At 35.4% G+C, this 14,169-nt stretch overlaps 1 protein-coding gene across 1 annotated transcript in view; it reads left to right on the forward strand.

Annotated features, from left to right (window-relative positions):
- CRISPLD1 (cysteine rich secretory protein LCCL domain containing 1) overlaps positions 1-14,169 on the forward strand; it is a 47,418-nt gene that overhangs the window by 12,829 nt on the left and 20,420 nt on the right. The window contains 4 exon segments of the mRNA XM_036768988.1: positions 9,269-9,387; positions 9,708-9,840; positions 12,089-12,204; positions 13,040-13,140. Coding sequence (XP_036624883.1) covers positions 9,269-9,387; positions 9,708-9,840; positions 12,089-12,204; positions 13,040-13,140 — 469 coding nt within the window.

Genomic DNA, 14,169 nt, shown 5'->3' on the forward strand with positions numbered 1-14,169 from the left:
TTGTCATGATGACCTTGAATGTTTTATTGATGTAAAAAGTGGTTGCAAATGTGAAGATCAGGGGTAAGCAAATTATAATCTACAGTTTTTTTCTGACCAGTAAGGTAAAAATGGTTTTTGCATTTGTGAATAAAGTGTTATTCTATTTAAAACTGTAAAAATTATCCTCAGCTGGCAAGCCATTCAAAAATAAGCAACATCCAGATTTGACCCCTGGACCAGTTGCCCTGCCTCCCCAGGCTATACAACTACCAAAATCACCAGCTATGTTGGGAGTGTGTGTTTAATTTTAAAAGTGCTGCCTCAAGTATTCTAAAAAGAAGATAATAATGCCTTCTATTTAAATTGGATGGTTTTCCAGGAAAATATTATTGGGGGTCAGAAAGATTAACAGAATGTATTTTGACAAAAATGCTTGATTCTAAGAAAGTGTGAAGTATAGATGCAATTATGAGAGGAAGTTTCACTCAGGTCAAATATCTGTTGTGATAGTTTTTAGAGCATGGTTGTCTTTAAAGTAAATTTTGGTGAACAGCTGGGGAAAAATCTTTCTGAACATTTTGCCTGGATTTGCAAACCTACATTTAAGCAGGAGTTGGTGGGGAATAACCAGCAGTTAAATGGAGGTGGTTAGAAGCTATTGGTAGCTTTAACCTACAGTATTATATGCAACCAAAAGAAGGAAAATTACAAATACTGTTGCTGCCTTACAATACTATAAAAATATTTCAATACAATTTATTTTGGGTGCCATTCAAAGTATTCTGTTTATGCATCAAAGGAGAGACATATTTTGAGTTTTGACTATCAAGATAGGTGATCAAGATAGTTTTTTTATCATGATAAATGATATTCAAATGAGGAGCCATAAATTAAAAAAAATGTTAACAAGAATGGGGAACACAAGATGAATTAGCAGAAAATAAGAGCATTTAGCTGCCTTCACCAGGTAAGGATGAGATACATGCCAGGTCACGTGATAGATTTTTGAATGTGTTGATGACCTGCTGTCCATGGTCTTTGAGGAATCTTAAAACTCAGAAGAAATGCCTTGAGACTAAAGATAAGCAAATGTCCTAAGATTTGTAATAGAGCAAGAAGATGAACACTTTAAATGATAAGCCAGTAAAGTAAATATTGATTCCTGGTAAAATTCTCCTAGAGAATAAAGATAGAAGATTTAGAAAACCACTTAGAATCAGCACTTAAAACAGAAAGGATGTGTGTGTGCCAGACTAACTTCATATTTGTTTGCTTGTTTGTTTTTTGACCAACAAATGAGAAGAATTTCAGGGCCATGTTATATCTGGATTTTAGAAAAACATTGGACAGTCTTTGAAGTGTGATAAAGTGAGGTGGATTCAGGACTCCCTTAATGACCCAATCCAAAGATGATTTATTAGGAAATCATAATCAAGCAGGAGATTTCTATAATGGACATCTAGGTGCTCCTTCCTTGGCCTGTTCTGTTCGGTGTTTGGGGAACACATAGAGAGCAAATTTGTGAATGGTTCAAAGCTTGGAGACATATACTTCATAGGTTGGCTGATAGAACCCTAGGGAACACCTGTGGTTGGGGGGGGGCATGAATGATGATTCATAAAGGGAGATTGAAGTGTGACCAGACAGGTAAGAGGGGAACCAAAAGAGAGCTGGAAGAGTACTTATGAGGAAGGGTTGATCAAGTGTCTGTTGCTTCAGAGAGGTCAAGGCAAGTGAATACTGAGAATCATGGGACTTGGCACTGAAGAGATCATTGGGTTAAAAACAAGTTAATCGCATAAACATATATTAGGTAAGATATGGTGACCAAGCAGTTCATGTGAAGAAAAAAGGTTCCTTTTGGTATTGCCAGAAACTCAGTGAGTTAGTTAGCATAATGTAGCAAGGAAAGGCAAGAGGAAATTGCATCAATACAAGTATAATGTTTTCATTAAGAGAAAAATGATCATCCTACTGTACTGTCTCATAGAGAGACCATTTCAAAAAGATGTGTCCAATTCTAGACATCACATTTTGGAAGGAATGTGGATAAGCTGAAGTATGTCCAGAAAAGGACATACTGGAGACTGTGCTATAGGAGGATTGGTTGAAGGAACTGGAAATATCGAACCTGGAAAAAAGACCTAAATAGGACATGGTAACAATCTTCAAACTATTGAAAGATAGTCACATGGAAGAGGCATTAACATTTCTTCATCTGGCATTAAAAAGCAAAATTAAGACCAATGGGTGGAAGGTATAAGATGATAAGTGTGAATCAGTGTAACAAAATACTTCACATCAGTGAGAGTTGTCCAGAGATACATTAGTTGCCCCAGGGTGGATAATGAGTTTTCCCCTGAGGTCTTCAAACAAAGGCTATATGGACAAAAGGCATGATTTGGTTAAGAATTGGACCAGATGACTTCTAATGAGCCACCTAGCTCTATAAATTAATAATTTTAGAATAATCGAAAATTAATACTGAGTAAATCAGTAAGTGTTGCTGAAGCATTAAAATGAGTCCATTATAGATCTTGGTTATTTAGGGACAAAGATACTCACCCAAATACTCCACCAGTTTGCCTCCAAATTATGAATCGCTTATCAATCCCTAGTTTTGTTGTTACCTTGGCTTTTGGTGAAGCCTTTGTTTTTGTTTTCTTAGCAGATAGTTACTTTTCAGGTATTTTTTTAAAATGAAAACTTACCTATAACATATATTCAACATCTACACATTGTAAAATCAGACTTTTAGGACCAAAAGTGTTAGGGTTTATTGTTTCAGATTTGTTCTACATAGCTAAAGTTATTATATAGAACTCTAGCTTTGAATTTTTAAGTACAGTTGACAAATCAATACAATTATTAGACTGCAGATTTAAATCAAGAAAATCTAGGGGAAAAGTCATATTCAAAGATTATTTAGTAGTTACTCTATACCCAGAAAGAGGTTTTTAATTGCTTATTGTAGCTCTGTCATTGATTTTGGCCTTTTCAATGCTTTTTTTCAGTGTCTTTCATGAAAGCCTAGAAATTATTATTATCAAATTTTCAAATGACATTAATTCAGGGGGAATAGCTGACTGAGACAATCAAAAGTCATTTCCCCCTATTCTCTCCCCTCCTCCCAAAATCTCCATGAGTTGGAAAAATTTTACTTTTAGGGTCAAAAAGTCTTACATGTTGTCTTGTGTTTCCTGACTCAGAAAACAACAAAGAGCTGTTCACAATGATAACTTTGTGTCATGAAGTTATTAAGAACTGTGTCTATGACAACACCTTCTAATATCTTCTAGGCATGCCTGTTTCAGATACATGGAGACCTTAAATAACTTGTTAGGGACATGATTGAAGCTCAGACCCCTCAGGCATAGTTGTGATCATTGACTAATTGATCTATTGTTATGGAAGCTAATTGGTTTTGTTTGCTGTAAAGAGACTGGGCTCACTACACTGCCTGAAGGATTTCTCCTTGGCTCTTTAAACTTTGGTAGATTCCTAATTGTTGAGCCACGATTTTATGTACTGACAAATCTTTACATTGGCTTCTGACATTGTCAAACAATTCAGTGCTTTCCCTGACTTTCCAAAGTTGACTCCCAACAAGGAAGTCATTCTGTATACCATATACCTATCTATTAGTGACCAAGTAGTACAAGATGTTAATAGTGTCACTGTACTCTTGACTAGTCAGATCACAGATAGAGTATTATATTCAATGTCATATTCCAAGAGGGGACACTGATAATTTGGAATGATAACAGAGGAGGGATTCAAGGATGGAATTTGAAAAAGAGGAATTTGAAAAACTTGCAATCCTATAAAAAAGTTCATGGAATCAGTTTTGGAGATGAAAAGGACCTAGAAGGTCTTCTGTTGTTCTTTGTTTTTGAAGGAGACCAATGACATTACAGGTGATGGCTTGACTTGTGGGTGAATTGGATTTAAGTGAGGCAGGACAAAAGTTGAGATGACAGCGGATGACCTTGGCATCTTTCATATCTGACCAAGCTCTAAGCGCTCCACAGTGCTTGCTTCAGCCACCTTCATGGCGCATTGGAAAAAAAAAAATTGCTCTCATCTACCCATTCTGATGGGAAAAGTCTTTACATTCTTGGGGTAGACATCCCCTTAACTCACGAATAGATTTGAGGCCTGTCAATTACCCTCAACCTGGTTTAGCCCACCTTCGGAGATGGTTTACTGGGGTGTGGCCTCTGCACATGCTACAACTTCTTGGAGCCACAAATGAGCTGGGTGAAGGTGGATGCCAAAGGTGGCTGAGCAGCTCTGAAAAAAGCTCAGTAGGCCATCACATCAGCAGTACTAGTCCTCCCTGAACACCCTATCCACCGTGCAGGTTTGACAAATGAGAATCCTAAAGTTCAGGGAGAGGAACTTGCTTAAGGCCATGAAGAGGAAGTAACCCAGGTCCTATGACCCCATAAATAATGTTCTTTCTGCAATACTGTACTGCTACTGGATAGCAACATAATATATAATATAAGCAGTTGTAATGTGGAGGTAGGGGTAGATTTATTTTATCTTTCTCCAAAGGACAGAATTAAAATAAAAAAGCGGTCATGATTTTGACTTCATATAAAGACACTTGGTATAACGAAAAGCACTTTACTTGGGGTCAGAAGTTCTAGGTTTATTTCTTGGCTCTGTCACCTTCTATAAATAACTTTGGGTAAATTATTCCAGGTTTCTCAACTGTAAAATGGAGATATGATGATTTCACTACTCACCTCTAAAGACTGTCTTGAGGAAATACTTTGTAAAATTGTGCAGCTTCTTTCCTTTTGGAGTTCATTCCTTTTAGGTCAGTGCTTAGCGTTTTGTGTTCCACTGTGTTAGATTCACTCTCTTTCTTTTCATGATGACTCCAGACAATATTTTCTGCAAATCTGTTGAGTCACTCTGTAAGTACTGACTGTGTCATTGGACAGGGAGGAGGAGGGTGGGATGGAAAGGGAAGAAGGGAAATATATTTAAAAAGCATAGAACCAGGGGTGTGCTGGAGGTAGCTGAGTCAGAGGGCCAATTGTTTAATTTTCGTTGAGATAATTTGTACTTTAGAAATCAACAAACACTACAGATGAGGGCTTGATTTATAGTTTTGTTGATTGTCTAGACTTAAAGTGATAGAGAAAATGTTAACAATGCAGATGAAATTTAAAGTGCGTTGTGTCTACAGCATTTCTTCCCCCTGAAAGTAGGTTGTTAAACATTTATCAGTATGCTCCTGCCTAGAGTGTTCCTTCAAGGAGTTTACAATTTAGTCCAGGTGTAGAGACGACATACATGAAATAATAATAGTAATAACAATAATAAACAGAACAGTGTAGTTAAATGCGGTTAGGGATTGTGGTTAGGGATTGGACTTGTGATTTTTTTTTTTCAGATAGAAAATTTCCAGGTTGGGAAATGAATACAGGTCAGCTCCCTCTCTGTAATTCTTAGAGAGTTGGCTAGAATGCTGAGAGATTAAATGACTTATCCTTGTCACAGATCTAATATATGTCAGGATCAGAAGCTGAAGTCTTTCTGACTGGTTATTTAGCTATTATGGCACATCCCCTCAACAACACAGAGTACAGAGTTTCATTGAGGCCTAAAATGGGACTTGTCTGGGCCTTCAAAGATGGGTAGGATGTGTATAGTTAGAAAAAGAGAGAATATTTAAGGTGATAAGACTGATATAAGAAAAAAAGTACATGGAGATATAATCATGGCATGTTTTAGAGGATAGTAAGGAGACTGGTGTGATTGGGCTAGAGTTTACATTTGGAAAAAATAATACAAAATAAAGTTGGATAGGTAATAGAATGCTAGATTATGAACAGTCTTGAAAGTCAGCCAGAGGAGGATAGTGGAAAGTCAGGAGGAACTGACATTTTTGAGCCAAAGAATAACATGATCTAAGTGTTATTGTGGCCTGATGCACACTGCGTTGAAGAGGAAGAAGACATTGTACTGAGGAAAGAAAGTTATAAGGCTGTGGTAGCAATCCAGTAGTGAGATAAAGAGTATCTTTACAATAAAGGAAGTAGTGGGAATATATTAAAGATTGGATATAAGAAGCATTTTGAAGGAAACAATGGCAGGAAGTGGTGACTAGATATAGTGAATGAAGGGCATGAATAAGTTTGCGCTAATGCTAAGGTTTCTGTTCTTAGTGATCAGGAGAATGGCAGTGCCATTGAGGGGAATAGGGAAATTGAGGGTGTGGTATTTGCGAAGGAATGATATTTATCAGCATCTTAAATGTTGTGAAATGTACACATGGACATTTTAATGAGTGGTTGGACGCTAGAATTCACAAAAAGAAGATGGATAGTTGAGATGTAGATTTGAGAATAGTTAGCATTGAAGTGATGATTGAAGCCATGGGGATGATTGAAATCTTGGGATTAAGGAATAGAGAAAGAAGAACAGAAGGTTTAGGAGAGGTGTAGGGAAACTTGTGACCCTCTAGGTCCTCAAGTAGGGTGCTTTGACTTAATCCAAACTTTACAGAACAGAACTCCTGGTTTAGGATATAACCTTGGATTAAAAAAAAAATAGAAATTGAGATGAGGGATGAGAGAAAGAAGAGAAGCCAAATAACCCAGCAAGGGTAATAGAGATGTACAGTAGAACCCCGGTTTACGAATTTAATTCGTTCCAAGATTCGTGTCGTCATGCGATTTGTTCCTATTGCAAAGTGAATTTTCCCATAGGAAATGATGTAAGGTCAGATGATTGGTACCACATCCCCAAAAATATTCATATAAAAATAATTATTTGTAGTTTTAAGTAAGTTTTTTGTCTCTAATGCACCCGAAATACAATAGCAATGATTAGTACACAATATAAACCAAAATAAAACAAATTAACCTGCACTTTACCTTTGAGAAGAGTCATGGCTGGAGTGAGGGAGGAGAGGGAGGAGGAGGAGGAAGGGTTATTGCTTGGAAGGACAATCTCCTTCCATGAGAACATCAGGAATTTCAAGGCCGGGAGTGTTCTCCCTTATGCTACTTTCACTAGAAGTAAGACTAACACTATTGCCTTCACTTATTTTTTTGTTTTTTAGAATTACTTTCATGTTTTGACTCACTGATTTTTTTCTTTTTTTTCTTTATGTTCGCTTCTAACCAGGAATCTATCTAATAACACTTGTTTTTCACATTTTTTTGAGAATGTCACCTGCCTGTGGTCACACAACTAGTAAATGTCTGAGGCCTTTAGAATTCAGGTCTTCCTTACTCCAGGCCAGATGCTCTATCCACAGAAACCGTTAGCTGCATTACACATTCATAAATTAGTGACTGGGAAGGAATTATCTTCTGGGCAGATTCCAAAGCTTACTTAAGCAAAAGATCCATAGTCTTATCTATAGATGGAAATTTAATTTTGATTTTTTTTTGGAAGGGGGAAGGCAGGGCAATTGGGGTTAAGTGACTTGCCCAAGTCACACATCTAGTAAGTGGGTCAAGTGTCTGAGGCTGAATTTGAACTCAGGTCCTCCTGACTCCGGGGCTGGTGCTCTACTCAACTGCACCATCTAGCTGCCCCTGTAGGTGGAAATTTAAAGGCAGAAAATTATAAGACACTGACCTTATTTACTCATGTGAAAACATTAGATATAACCAGAATGGTGTTACTTTTATTTCCTGGATACTATTAAAATGAAACAAGCAACTGAATAAGATTTCTAGAGGATTGCTATTTATAGGACCTTACAGATAGACCACAATGGATTGGAAGTGCTTGAATTATATAGCTTCTATTTATTCTGGTACTTCAATGATCTGTGATTTTGTTGGGGCCGGTATTCTCTAGAGAATTGGACTTGGAATCAGGAAGACTCATCTTCATGAGTTCAAATCTGGCCTTGAATACATTACTAATTGTGTGACTCTGGGCAAGTTACTTTAACAGTGTTTGCCTCAGTTCCTCATCTATAAAATGGGCTAGAGAAGGAAATGGCAAACCACTCTAGTATCTTTGCTAAGGAAACCCCAAATGGGATCACACAGAGTTGGACATAACTGAAAATGCTGGAGCAACAATTCTCAATTAAGGCAGGTTATACCTTAGTGTCATTTAGGCAGACTAGATAATTTTTTAGAGTTGCTGTTACCTAAAAGTTCTTCACCATATGAAAAACAGTCTGGAAATGATTTACAGACTTAGCTAGGTTGCTTGTTGGACCTATATTTGAAACTTTCTAGGTTGGAACATGCTGAAGCTTACACTTCCCTAGCATGGCTTTATAGAAAACTGTGTCACTTCCATACTAAGATGAGACATTTTGGTGACTTTGCGAGTCTTTACATTGGAACATAAACTCTGAATCTAAAATTGTACTTGCTATATAAAATACTTAGATCAAAAACTATAGTGCACACAGTTTTAAAATCTGCTGTATCTGACACTAACCACAAGATTGTGTCAAAAACCCAAATATTTTATCTAAAATCTCTTAATTACTAATAAATACATGCACTCAAATTAAAAAATCACTAATTCATTGACTTCCATTCTACAATGGCAAAAGTAACTTATGTCTTAAACTAAATTATATTGATTATTTAGGGTTTTTTTAAAATGTTCATTTGTTTGTATGTATGTATATGTTACACTGAGACCTTGGGAGAAGTATTTTGTATTGAATTTGTCAGCAAAAACCAAAAGATTTGCTTTAGTTTTCCTTTATTATGATTTTATTATTGTTAATAAAATGTTAATATTATTAATAACATTAATAACTAGAATTTATATAGCATGGAAGATTTTCAAAATGCTTAACATATTTCATTTGATCTCCACAACAACCTTGGGAGGTAGGTGCTATTACTACTCCCATTTTACAGATTGGAGAAGAGAGGCAACAAAGATAAAGTGATTCTTTCAGGGTCACACAGCTACTAAGTGTCAGAAGTGGAATTTGAACTGAGATCTTTCTTAGTTCAGATGCAGTGTTCTCACATACTGGGCCACCTAGCTGCTGAATAACATCAGTGAATGGAGAAACTTTGGTAGCCTTTCTTTGTTATGAAGAATCTATTTCTATAATTTTAAATTATTTTCTTCAAAGATACATTTCAAGATTTTTAAGTATTTATTCTCATTAAATGTAATTCCCCTTCCCTCTTTTGAAAAAAATAAATTCTTACATATTTAAAGTGATACCCCAATGCAAAAGTTGGGAAATGAGTACCCCCAATGAGTTCTTACTAAAATCCCAAACTCCATGTATACACATACATATAACTTTTCTTTTTAACTGTAGACATGGGATGTAGAACTGGAGAGATCTGCAGAATCCTGGGCTGAAACTTGCCTGTGGGAACATGGACCTGCAAGCCTTCTTCCATCAATTGGACAGAATTTGGGGGCACATTGGGGAAGGTAAATTAAAATAAAACTTTTAGTGTTGCAAAATGTGAATGTTTCAATACGGATTTATAGTAACACATCTCTGCAAGCTAACGTAATCTTAGGACCAAATTAAATTAGACAAAAAAGTAATAATAGCAGGACCTGAACAGCTCCGCTGTTAGATGAGTTAAATTAGTGACAGAAAAATGAAAATTTTTTGAAACATGATTATAGTTTCTTTCAAAAATCCATTGCTAAGGCTATATTAAAAGGCTCATTACAACATTTAATTATGTATTTTCACATACTTAGTTTGGAGTTTTAATAAATTCTGATTTTATTTAATATAGATACAGGCCTCCAACATTCCACGTCCAAGCATGGTATGATGAAGTGAGAGACTTTACCTATCCTTATCAGCATGAATGTAACCCATATTGCCCCTTTCGATGTTCTGGTCCAGTTTGCACACATTATACTCAGGTATGTTTATTGGCTACAGACTAAGTCTCTACCTCTAGGGTTGGATCAATGCTATTCTAGGAGAGGTAATTGAATTTGTAGTAACTGGGAAAGGCATTATATTTGGAACCAGGAAATTTAAGTTCAATTCCCAGTTCTACTACTTAGCATTACCTCTGGAAAGATCTTCAGGGATTATTTATTCCAGCTTTCTATTTTTATAGATGAGTACTTTGAGTCCAATAAAAGTGAAAAGATTTGTTCAGGGTCATAAAGATAGTAAAGAACAGAGCTGGGATTGGACCTCAGGTACTTGGACTCAAAATTTAGTGTTCTCTCTGTTGTTTGCCTCACTGCTACTGTCTGACTTATTGCTATTGAAATGGTGGAGATTTAATTTGAAATATACAGATTATGTATGAATCAGTGCAGATTTTATACATTTCTCTTTTCGTTATTGTTCATTTACCCTAATTGGTATTTTCATTTATTTATAGCACTTACACAAAAGCAAGAGTTTTCATTTATTTTTCCCCTGATGTAAAAAGAAATTATTTGTTAAAAAAGTAGATATGTGATGGTCACAATATACTAAGACTTTCAGTTATCATTGCTCTGATGAGTTTGACATCTAGACTCTTCATCAAATGATTTTTAAAGAAGGCAATCTAAGTCTAAATTTCTGTAGGCCATTTCCCCCCATTTCCCTCACAATATACAGGACAGAAGATGGGACCAAGCAGCTGTATCTATTGAAAATGAATGTCAGTCTCTATTCTGTGACCTGAAAATGAAACACACCTTCACTGCTTTGGTGAAGAAGTAGGGGAGTTTAATGCAGCATAAGCTATCAGATGTGATCTCGATGTTGGCTTTTCCTGTGTTCTTCTTTATTACATACAAGGGAGGATTCAACAGTGTCAGGGATATGTCAAAAATGATCGTGGCATTAAAAAAAACAAAAAAGGAATCAATGAAACTTTGAGAAATAGAACAAAACTAGGAGAAACATGATTTAGTAGAAATAATACATTAAGCTGGTAGTCGAGAAACCTATGTTCCAGTAGAGATGTATGTGTATCGGAAAAGTCTTAGTGCAATTCTAATTTGTTATAGCACAAAAGTGCACTTAGACTTTATAGATACACATAAATACATGTGTGTCTGTCTAGCTGTTTGTCTCTTATAGATAGACATACGCATATGTGTGTGTGTGTGTGTATTTCAATTCTGCCACTAATTAACTTTGTGACTTTGTGCAAATTATTTTTCTGTAGTTCTCATTTTTTCTGACCTATGGAATAAATGTGGCTGGGCTAGAACCTCTATAAAACCTTTTCCGTTTTTCAATTTGGTGGCCTATAAATCAGGCAACTAATCCTTATGGGTTTTTTCTGTCCCCTAATAGAAACTTATTTGACCTCCTTCTGTAGTCTTGGAGCATTCTGTCTAATGGACAAAATGAAGGGCTATTTTTGTTTATTCACTAATTTATTGATGCAACATTAATTTTTTTCTGTAACTCTTGACCAGCTCAGTCTATCAGCTATTCATTAAATACCTACCATGGACGTTAGGTAATGGCAGCGGTGTGCTAGGTCCATCTATTGGTGGGTTGATTCAAGCTTCTGATTATTGGAGCTCTTTAAAAAGTAAAATAACCAGTCAGTCCTTTCAGTTTTAATACATTAGGCCTCCTTTAAACCTCAGTTGAATGGGAAAACAATTATATAAGCAGCCAGAGATGTTTCCTACAATATTTGAATATTTTGTCAGTAACGCTTCCTCTGTTTTCTTCTGAAAAAATGTTCATTTGATTTAAGTAGCAAAGTGTGCTGTATCTGTAAATAATAGCACTTGTAGCTAAATCATTAAAAAAGTTGATCACTACTTAAGTCTTATTATGTGGCAAGGCTCCAATCAGTCCTTATATTTGGACATAGGGATAATAGTTGTAATAACCCTGTGTTCATATATTCTTCCACAGTTTACAAAAGACATGCACATCTATCATCTTACTTGCTTGTCAGAACAACCCTTAGAAGTAGGCACAGAAATATTACCATTCCCATTTCACAGATGTGACAATTGAAACTTAGGAAGAATAAGGGGCCCAAAGGTCACACATAGCTTTTGATTAGCAGTCAGAATTACATGATTAATACATGATTGCTTTTCCCACATTCAAAATTCAGCAATTAATTCATAGATATGTTGGTGTTGGTGTTTTTTTATCTAATTGGATGTAACTTTGTTTCCTGTCATGTAGGTTGTTTGGGCTACAAGTAGCAGAATAGGTTGTGCTATTAATTTGTGCCACAATATGAACATCTGGGGACAGATATGGCCTAAAGCAATTTATTTAGTGTGCAATTATTCTCCAAAGTAAGTATAGAAACAGGAATGAATTTCTAAATTTATGCTTAAAACTTGAAAATGCTTTATATGTCAGATTGCTGTTTAGCTTGTGCTCTTAAAAATGTTTTTGGTATGCTCACACTGTACAGACCTTAAAAGGCAAGTGTAGTTCCCATTTCTCAAATTCAGTAGGTTAATGTCTTTAGCAAAATTTGAGGATGTAAACTCTATGAATACAGAGAACATATTTTTGATCTCTTCTCTTTTACTCGGTACATACTGTGTTCCATAATTATTCCCTCATGTTAATGTGATAGAAATATGTGGATTATTTTGCAAGGAATATAAACAATATTTGGAAAACAGTTCAGTGTGACACAGTCACATCATATCTGATTCGAAGGTAAGCAGACTTGTTACAAAAAATGGCATATATATGTGTGTATATATATATGTGTATATATATATGCATATATATGTGTATATATATATACATACACACACACACACACACATATATATATATATATATATACCAAGGTAAGGTTTAGTCCTGTGGTACATAATTGGAATATATATATATATATATATATACATATATGCATATGTATATATACATATGTGTGTGTATATATATATATATATATATATATATATATATATATATATATGCCCTCAGATTACTTTACACATTTCCAAAGGTATAAATAGGGTACTTATCTATATTTTATAATTGTAGAGCAAAAGGTTAAGAGTATGAACCAACTAGTCCATTCACTTTTGGAAGAATTTCAAATATTAGGTTGTTCAACTCTTCACAATTATAAGTTATACTTTTGCTAAGTTCTATTTTCTCTTTAAGGGGTAACTGGTGGGGCCATGCACCTTACAAACATGGTCGACCCTGTTCTGCATGTCCACCCAGTTTTGGAGGGAGCTGTAGAGAAAATCTTTGCTACAAAGGTATATTAATTACTGTTGCTATCTTGAGGTTATTTTTGCAACTTTTATGTTAAAACAAAATGCAATTTGGACTTGCATATTATATGTTAACATGAATGCCACAAAAGTGACCAGAGCTACACTATAGGAAATATATGAAAGTTTTGTAAAATAAACACTTAGAATTATCTGTAAAATATCCAGGTTGTAATAGCTGTGTGAAATTGATGGATGGAAATTCTCATGACTATACCAATTGGCAAAGGAGGTAAATATATTTAGATATTTCAAAAAGTCAAGTTGATGTTTATTTCTTTTTAATATCAATTTGATTTATTCTTAATTTTCATTGTTCTTGTAATATTTGGAATTGGGTTAACTTAGTATTAATTTGGGTGGTTTACTTTTGCACACTGGGGCTCTGTTACCCACAATTTCCTCAACATAATTATCAGATTGTGGATTTTGTGCCCAGAATCTCCTGCAGTGTATATTTTAGTGTACTGAGGCCAGAAAATGGCTCTGCGTGTCCCTTTGCCCAAGGAGGAAGAATCAAGGCTTTTAGTGTTGAAATGTTACAAAGAATACAAGGAACAAGCATTATAAAAGTTTTCCCTTTTAAAGAGTTGTGAGAAGTTCTGAGTAGAAGTAGAGTTAGCAAAAAAAATGTCAAATGTATGTGATAAAAGGTGCTATGAGTTGAAATATTCATTTAAACCAATATTTAAAAACCTGTATTTTTGTCAATGTAGCAATCCCCCTGGGTCCATAACTTGCAGCCCTAAAGAGCTGCCTGCCAAAGAGGTTAAGTGATTTGCTATGGTCACACAAGTGGTATTAGAGGCAGACATTGGAACCCAGGCCTTCCTGATGCTGGGCCCTAAACTGCCCTACCACATTCCCTTTCCCTGAAAGAAAAAGCCCACATGGAAGTTAACAGGTTATGTTATTTCAGTTCAATTAAGTACACATTTATTAAGTGGCCTTTGGCACTGTGCCAAGACAGAAATGAAACAACCCCTTTCTTCAAGCAATTTAGGTTCTACTGAA

The sequence above is a fragment of the Trichosurus vulpecula genome, chromosome 1, assembly GCF_011100635.1.
Source record: "Trichosurus vulpecula isolate mTriVul1 chromosome 1, mTriVul1.pri, whole genome shotgun sequence".
Lineage (NCBI taxonomy): Eukaryota > Metazoa > Chordata > Mammalia > Diprotodontia > Phalangeridae > Trichosurus > Trichosurus vulpecula.